Consider the following 9,740-nt stretch of genomic DNA (forward strand, 5'->3'; position numbering starts at 1 on the left):
CAAGTACAACGGGTTAAGTTTAATCCAAAAGAAATAAGAAAGGGAGAAACAAACAAAATAAAAAAAAATTAAAAAAAATGAATAAATCTACGAGACCTCTACGGCCTTCTGGCGCTAGTCGCCGTCTTAACAATACCTTAACTCGCAAAAACCAAAAACAAAATCGGACTCGACGAGCTGCCCGCGATCGGCCTCAACTACGACGCTAATCGTCACTTAATTATAAACTGCTAGACAAAAACGTAATCTAGATCGTACTCAACGCGCTAATCGCAGTTCTGATTAAGTCTAGCTGGTATCTTATTTCTACGGGCGCTAGTCGCCACTTTGCTGATGCACAATAATTCATAAACTAAATCAAAAAGGACGTGCCTCGACGCGCTAATCGCGACCAAATTAATCGTTCTAGAAAGCTTTTCTAATCGCGCGAGTGTATAGCGTATTATGACGCATCCGAGCTCAAGTCGAAGTCTCTATTCCCTCGAAGTTCACCACCCTTTTTACGTACGCAGACTCGACGAGACCCTGTGCAGCGGAATTTGGCCACACTCAATTTCACTCCGAAATTGTTCCCCACGCGAAACCGTGACTCGACGCGAGACTTTACAAGGATCCCCTTGACTCTACACGTTATCGCGAAACTCAGGCTACGGTCATCCTCAAGGAGATCGGCAAACAGATTTCGAGCGTTACTCTAACTCTAGGATTGCGTGGGCCGACCGTTTATCGGTGTGCCAATTTAACTGGCGCTCGAAATATGCCCGCAAAGAATTATAAGCGCTTACCGCTCCTCAGCCACACCAAAAATCCTCCTACGTCTGTCTCCGCCATAACAATCACAAATCAAAATCAAACTATCTCGAACGGTCGCCAGGACTCAAATGCCGGGTCCTGCAAATCGGAGCCGCAATTCGAACATGCCCCGAACATAGGCGTCATCCCTAGTCAAAATTTTCCCGCTCGCATTGGGGTTCTCGTTACGCAATTCTTACAATCTAGCGTATCGCTATCGTTGGATTCCGCTGTCGCGGGGTGTTGATTGGCTGACCAGTCTCGTGTACCCCGTAGCTTGACAGTGGCGGGGTGATGACTTCGCGAGGGCACCTGTCGTCAGTTGGGTGACGGAGGGGGGGGCTACGGCTCGCCGGCCACCAACGGGAATCTCGTCCGCCTTGGATTCCCTCGCGGCAGAGCTCTCCGTTGACGCTCTCTCCGTAGCCTCGTGCGAGGCCCTCCTTTCGTTGCGATCCGCCGCGATTGCCATCCAGTAACATCGTTCGAATTTGCTGCCGATCCCCTGTCCGAAGCCGCATTTACTCGCCACCCAAAAAAAAATAAACAAAAATCCTGAAAAGTCTTATTCGCTAAACCGGCGATGGTCCCCTCTTAGAGTCTCGGATGCGTGACTATTGTCCTGGCGCTCTTTTTCGAAATGAGCCGCGGTCTACTTCGCGTGCTCCCTAAGTCGGTGGTCCGTCTAGAGTTCGGGGAGCCGTGTGGAACGCGCAGTAAAACTGCCACGTTACAATATATATATAGGTCGATAGATCGCAAGAATTTGGAAACGGTGCGCACTGCGTTCTGCGCATCTCGGAGGGAAAAATGACGTCAGAGACGACTGGGTCCACCCTTTATCCGACCCGCCATCCCTAAATTTTTGGGTTTTATTGCTCTCCCGCCGTGTGCGTCCGTGGATGTGCGGCCGGCAGCGTGTGCCGCGGCAACAATACCGAGATCAGCGCCCGAGAAGGGGTACAACAGGGCGAGAGGGGAGGTGCTGATATTTAATTCGTAAGCGAATAATAATAATTCACCCAGACGCCACAGTGGTCCAAAAGCCCGAATCCCTGGTCAAAACTAATAACTCAAATAATTCTCAGTGAAAATTGCTAGTATTACTATACCTATAGTTTTTTGGCTGGCTGATTTTGAAAACGAATGCAAAAATGCGAAATTCAAAATGGTGGACCGAAAATGGCGGGAATATTTCGTGTAAAATGGCACAACTTTGTTAAAAGTGATATTTTGTAAATTAATTTTTTTAATTCATACAGATTTTTTTCTTATAAAACAAAATAACATAATTTTCAAAGATACATATTAATCGCTATCTGAATTCTTATCATCGACGTCGTTTTGATAAATGACGTTGTCTGCGTCGCCTTCTTCAAAACTAAATTTTTCATAACTTAGAAGCGCGATCACTTCAGGAAACAAACTTTTTCCCATTTTTGGAGGTGCCTTTCGCAAACTCGAAATAAGCGGGTCTGAAGAAGCTAGAAGTCGGAGAAATATATCTTCAATATTTTTTTCTCTCGAGCATTTTCGTGAGTAATGTTCGCGGTAATTCCGTACGTCTTTATTTCGCGACTCCTGAGCTTCTTCAGAGAGCTGTCCTATTTCCAAAATGGCTAATTCGACAATCCGTGGGCCATGCATAAGTACCTTATGTACGGTTGTGGACATACAATACCATGGGTATAATTCAGCGAATCGATCAGCAGTCTCGTTGCGATATTTTCCAAACGAATCCACTTTGACGTTAAACCCGCATGAAATAACTTGCAAAATTACGTGAAATCTTTTCACTAACTCAGCATCGACCCCAAGAATGCGAGCAGACGTTTCAGTGTTTTCAAAAAAACGCCGAGCCGTATTGCCGTCATTTCAGAAAACGATCCTTAATGCGGCAAGCATTTCGCCATTTCATTTTGAAATTGCAAATGACTTTTTTCAACGCCTGTCGCGAACGATCTTCGATGCGAAGGAAATGTGGTGCTTTATTGAGCAGTTTAACGCCCAAATTTTCGATAAGGGTATCGAGATTTTCGTCCCATTCCTCATGCACGGCATCAAACAGTTGCTGTCGTGTCCACTGCACAACCTCCGTCTTGGATCCTATCATTGAAAATGCAAAATATTTTACTTACTTCTTATAATTTATAAATTAGAATTATTCACTTTCATGATAATATTCAGTAGTGCGAGTCTAATGAAATTCAAATTGGACACCATGTATATAACATCAGATACATTTCTAACGGTCCCCAGGTATATGTAAACAAAAGAAAAGGTCTGCATCGCCCCGCTACACTAATCCCACGAGGCGGGCCACGAGGCTCCGACCGAGTCGACAAAACAATGCTTCAAAGAATGCGTATTTTTGACCAATGGAGCAAAAAAGAGTACGCGATGCCAACGGTTTCACATTCTCTATACTTTTTCACACTAGGAATCGTTGAGATCTCCGCAGGAACTCCGGGGATCATAACTAATTCTCTACAGATGGTAATGCAATTCAATGAAATAGGTTATTTTGCAGCACTCGTATTGCATGATTAATATCATCGCCATAAATTCCGAAACTTGGTTCATTCACAAAATTTATTTAATTCACTTACCTTGAAGATTAATATCCATTTTGGTTCACTCGATTTTGATGAAAATTGAAAAAACTACAGCCTTTTTTTTCGCTCGCTCGAAAGCGTTCCGCGCGAGTCTCGACAATGATCACTTTCGAGGGTTTACCACAGGCCATGGAATGAATATGAACATCTGCCCTTCTGGATTTCAAAGCTCTAATGCTATCTATTCAAAAATATGTGAAGCTTCACCTCGGATGATAACTTTCGGTTTTGGGGGTTTTGGCCGAGAATTCGGGCTTTCGGACCACTGTGAGACGAACAAAACAGCAATTTCCGTGATGGTAAATCCAGATGAAATGGTGCACTCTGATTGGCCCAGCGCTATCGCTTATAAATCAAAAACTATGCATCGGACGAGCTTCCGGTAAAGAAATTCTCGGTTGCATTTCAGTCAGGTATCACTCTGGCTGGTCCGTGTCCCCCAATTTAGGGACACTACTTACTCGTACAAAATTGAGTGTCCATGCGGATATTCCAACAGCAATAAGTATTGAATAATATTATTCTTGGATATGAAGGTCGTGAACATCAAAACACTTTTTTTGTGTTAACGTTTCAGCCCTGATGGGGGCCCTCCTCAGAACAATTTATTTAAAACATCTGTCGCGAACAGAAATAATAAAATAATGTACAACTCCGTTATAACAAAATTAAATATGAAAGGTTTAGGTAATAAGCAGGGATGTCTATGCAAATATAAACGAGAGGGATTACCTGGTGTGAACTGACACTTTCAATTACCGAAGAAAAGGAACCACTAGTATGTAGTGAATGCGTGTTAGAATAATCGAATGAAACACAAATGTTCATTAAAAAAAAAAAAAAAAACACTACGACAGCGATACGAAACTCCCAAGCATTCATCCTTATTGTTAATTTAATAAAAACACACAGCGACCGTTTTAGGTTTTGAGTCTGGAGCACTTTTGAACATGTGGAACGTCCAGTGTGTAGTGGGGGGAGACCGATATCAGTCATTATCAGAGCAAGCACAGATTCAACGAGTTAAATAGAAACCAGAATTTGTTAAGAAGGTAAAATCGAGCGCAAGCTCAGTCGGTAATAGATAGTTACGATGAGTGTATCTCAGAGGTGTAAATAGTTCTCAGATGTTCAATATCTTGTCGTCGATTGACAGAATTGGGATGTGCAACAATATTGCACATTTCTAACAATGACCTATTGTAATACAATGGTTCAACGTCAATAATGCTGGCTTGAGAATAATTGAATGAATGGTCGAAATCGATGGCATGCCTCGTCAGTGCAGTATAATTATCCTCATGTTCATGGATATTGCGTTTATGTTCAGTTATCCTGGTGTGTAGTTGCATACTTGTTTGACCTATGTAGGACATGTTGCATTGGTTGCAGGGAGTTTTGTAGACTACATAAGAACGCATACACGGGGGTAAAGGGTCCTTACCAGAATCAAACATAGAGGATAGATCATGTGCACTTTTATCCACAAATTGGATTTTATACTTAGAGAATATTCTGTTGAGTGACTCAAACAACCCTGTAACGTATGGGATGGAAACAAAGTTTCTTTGATTAACTTGTGCACCAGATGCATCATTATTATTGTTGGAACTGATCGATGACAGTGAGCTGAAACGTTAACACAAAAAACGTGTTTTGATGTTCACGACCTTCATATCCAAGAATAATATTATTCAACAATTCACCAAGATCAAGAAAAATCGTCTTCAGCAATAAGTATCCTTTGTTGAGTGTCAAAGTCGATATCATGTTATGTGGTGGACTTCATCTAATGCAAGAAGCGATCGACGATACTTTATAAGTCGATAGATCTTGTTTCGGGTGCACAAAATCAGTCGAAAATGGCACAGATTATAGGGTTCACTTGATTATTGATTCGAGTATTGTGACAGGCGATGGCTACGAAAATAAGGACAAACTCGCTGTTCATACATTAGGCTCCATATCAAAAACTGTAGAGGTATGAGACAAGGTGTATATGTTAATGAGAGTAGTCGATTATATTCTGGAAAGTGAGCACTATATAGCGTACGCGCCAGCAGGAATATACTGGTATCGCTATAACGATCTTATGACAAATCGAGAATAGTAAGTCCTCAAACCCAGATAAAGCCGCATTTCATTATGTAGGTACGCGATATGCAACGATACCAAATAAACACGCACCAATCTTAGGACCCATCAATATCCGCGTAATTGATGTAATTGTGTTTTAAACTTTAATCAATGTTAAATACCTTCTATAAAACTCGATCGTAGAGGCAACAATACGAGGTCTCTTTATGAAAATTCAATCATTACTTTTAATAAAATTTTCAATTTCAGGAGGTTGAAAAAAAAAGATTCAACAAGCGATTCTATACTTCTACAGTTTTACGCAGAAAGATATAATGAAAAAGAAACGGGATGAATCATTACTGGAACAATTAAAATTAATGAAAGGGAGCTGGTGAAAGTGCGGCGCGGGATCGAATGGATTACATTCAACGAATAAAATATTACAAAGTTTTGTGGTTAAGCCCTATTTAGATTTTCACTTGGAATATAGAGTTTGATGAGTTGATATTTCGAAGAAAAAACGCATGAACGCGGTAAAAAAAAAAATGATTAAAAAAAAAACCAACAAGATAAAAACCTAAGCTAAAAAAAAACCAAAGAAACAAGAAATGTTGAATAAAATATTACAAAGTTTTTACTCAGTTTATACTAGTGTTGCCCAAATGCAAGAACAAAACGAGACTTAGCCAGTCTTGGTCTTGGTCTTGCGCCAATACACCTGGTCTTGGTCTTGGTCTTGGTCTTGCGCTCCCAGTCTTGGTCTTGGTCTTGGTCTTGCAGCAAGAGTCTTGCAAGTCTTGCAATTACCTATTAGTCTATTACTATTTATTAAAGTTTACTTTAAATCTTAAAAAAACGTATTAGAATTGGAACATTGTGAGCTTGAATTAACATAGCCATAGTAAAGATCAAGCAGATTAACAAATAACTGAAGATTTAATAAGAAATTCGAAAAATTAACTGACCTATATGTCGTTTTCCATGGAAGTAACTGTTTCTTAATAAACATTTATGATTTATAAGCTTACATTTGCTAAAACATGTAAAAAAACAAATTAATTACAATAACTTGACTGTATTTTAAAGAACAATACTTATCTGTCTAAAAAGAGATTGAACCCTCAACTTATAAGAAATTTAATAAAAGAGTTTTACGATTTATCATTTATTTGAACAAAAAATAAAATACAACACTAATCAACAGCTTTATCATTAGGTTATGATACTTTATATCAATTTTTTTGACCAACAATTAATACAAAGTAACCATCTGGCTGACTCATCATTTAACCTATTTCTATGTTTTCTAATTACTAATGATGCTTTAGAAAATAACCTCTCAGCAGGTACTGAAGTTGCAGGTATTGAGAGAAAATCACGGGCCATTTTCGATAAAATCGGATACTCTGTCTCATGCGTCCTCCACCAATCTAAAATGTCTTCCGAGCTGGCAGTTCTTGGTTTTCTCAGGTACTCCTCCAACTCGTCTATCACTAAGCCTTGAAGACAAGATCCAGATGACGTCGAGGGACATTCATAGAGTTTATCAAAGTCTATTACGTCTTCATCTTCATCACATACTTTATTTTCTTTTTCTGGTAATTCCAGAGATTTGTTCAGTGAGTGTAGATTTTTATATTCTTCATAAAGTTCATTGAACTTGCGCAGACTTTCTGTTTTAAGTTGCTTCCCCCACATTGTCAGGTCAAAAGTCTGAGCCTTATGCCTTGGGTCTAAAATTAAAGAAGTACAATAAATCCAGTTGCTCTTTTTGTAATGTTTAAGCATTTTGTCTCGAGCTGCTTGGAAAGCTAGAATGAGCCTTTCATCCACTTCAGATCGATTAGGTTTCTCATCTAACTGTTTTACCATAGATTCAATTTTATCTAGCAAAAGATTGAATGATACAATGACTAGCGGTAATGTAACATATTTGTCTCCACCAAGTTTTGTACTTAAAAGTTTAAAGTTTATTAGAAATTTATGTAATTTTTCGAGTACCTGCCATTCATTAGCTGTGATTTGAAAATCATTTAATTCGGTGACAGAACTGCACAATATGTCAATGCCCGCTCTCACTTTTAAACCAAATCCAATCATATCATGTGTGGAATTCCATCTCGTTGGACAGTCAAGAATGGCATTTAGATTTGATGGCACGCCAGCTGCTTCACAAGCAGACTGAAACTTCTTCTTCACTATCTCACTTCTTTTTATTTTACTGGAAACACTGCGTAACTTTGTTACAGATGTACGCGAGTCAGCAATATTTGGTGCAGATTCTTCATCTTCCTCATCCTCAGTTTCGTCTGCATAGTCTTCGTACTGCTGATCTTGCGCGTTAGTGTCAGACTCACAGTGTAATGCTAAGGTCTTTAATAAATCTTGTACACCAAGGTTTAAAATGTGAGCAAAGCACCGGAAATGTTGATTGTCTGAATCAAAGTGTGGCGGCAGCTGTTTGCCCAGTTCATACATAAATTTGGTATTTGCAGTTGCGTTGTCGACCGTGATACCTTGTATTTTATCAATTATGCCATATTCCAATAAACATTCATGGAAAATCGTTGCAATATCTTCCCCAGTATGTCGACCGCGTGATGGTATAAAATCAAGAACTACAGATTGATACTTCCATTCGTTGTCTATATAATGAATAGTAACCCCGTAGTAACTCCTACCAGCAATTGACGTCCACCCATCAATGGTAAAAGACATTTTAGATGATAATTGTTGAAGTCGTTCCTTGAGATTCAATTGGAGCTCTTCAAATCGCTCTTTGACTTTCCTTCTAAGTGTAGACCTTTTAGGAAACACCATATTAGGGCAAATACGTCGAAAATATACTTGTGTAGCTTCGTCATCGAAAAATGAGAAGGGAAGATATTTTTTCACCACCCAATCAACTGTAGCTGTCGTGATGTTGTCACTGCTGTTTTCCGACTGAAACAAAACAATAAATCTTGTGTTATTATTTAAAACATACAAGGTTTGAGCATATAAGAGGAGGAGGTATGTTGTTGTTAAATCGAGAAAATCGTTAAATTGATATTTGTTATATTAAGGTTGCACTGTACTGTAATTTACCAAAATAAAGTACTTAGTTGTTACTGGCCGATTAAATGAAAATATGGGTGTTTATAAAAAATATTTAAGACGATAATTACATACTTAATATGTCGCACCCCTAGATGAAAACACCACTAACTCAAAAATACTTACGTAAGTTAATGGCGTTTTTGAAAGTATCGCATGAATAGCTATGCAGAGTTAAAAAAATATTCTTACCTGTCCACTTCTTCCAGCGGTTACTAAAAAGCTTGTGATATCTCCACTTAATTTTGGTTTAACAGGAAGAAATATTTCTGATTCCTTTTTGTGGAAAGATATTAGATGTTTCCTTAAGCCTGAAGTGTTTCTGTTTTTCATTTTTATTTCAATCTTTTTATGTTGGCACAATTTACAGAAGGCAGTTTGGGATGCATGAATTATTTCGAAAAACTCTTCAAATTTGCTTTTGGGTCTTTTAGATCTGTGACTCAAACTCTCGTTACTCGGACTCGAATAATTTGAATCTTCGTCACTCATATTAAATTGTACACGTGATACGTTTTTAGAAAACAACAAGAATTAGTAAAAACAATTATTAAGTTAGACTCGAAGCACAGCTCAATTGGAAATGACTGGAATTAAAATAATTCCTTTATTTATAGTACGTTTCCTTGCTTTCTACCGCGCCGCCTCGCCACGTCCCGGCTCTATGAAAAGGATGCCGCCGCAAATCAAATAATGCCGCGTGCGGCGTACAAACACACACTAAATATTACCTACTTGTACAGACGCGACGCGTGAATAAAATATATATAAAGAATTAGTGAAAATCACTATTCTTTACATATAAGTGAATGTTTTGGCGTACATCTATACTAATATTATAAAGCTGAAGAGTTCGTTTGTATGTTTGATGACAGAAGTTTTAAAATAAATAAATAAGTCCTGAACGTCACTATACCTCCAAAGTTACTATTCCTCGTGGACGAAGTCGCGGGCACAGCTAGTAAATACTTACTCTCATCATCTCTCTCAGAGATATTCGGGCTGGTAAGTAATACAAAACTCTTATCGCAGGCTTTTTATTTTATTAGTAGGTAAGTACCTACGCTTTTTATATTATTTTATTAGTTTTGTAGAATTTTTTTACACGTTTCAAGTATATTTAAAAGTGGCTACAATATTTATTAAACGGGTGCGGGG

General features: G+C 38.8%; 1 protein-coding gene across 1 annotated transcript in view; it reads right to left on the bottom strand.

Annotated features, from left to right (window-relative positions):
- LOC124293416 (uncharacterized protein K02A2.6-like) overlaps window positions 1-7,184 on the bottom strand; it is a 77,795-nt gene extending 70,611 nt beyond the window's left edge. The window contains exon 1 of the mRNA XM_046734265.1: window positions 6,892-7,184. Within this exon, the coding sequence (XP_046590221.1) occupies window positions 6,892-7,184 (293 nt within the window). The remainder of the gene's footprint in view (window positions 1-6,891) is intronic.
- Window positions 7,185-9,740: the final 2,556 nt, after the last annotated feature.

This window comes from Neodiprion lecontei, chromosome 3 (genome assembly GCF_021901455.1).
Source record: "Neodiprion lecontei isolate iyNeoLeco1 chromosome 3, iyNeoLeco1.1, whole genome shotgun sequence".
Classification (NCBI taxonomy): domain Eukaryota; kingdom Metazoa; phylum Arthropoda; class Insecta; order Hymenoptera; family Diprionidae; genus Neodiprion; species Neodiprion lecontei.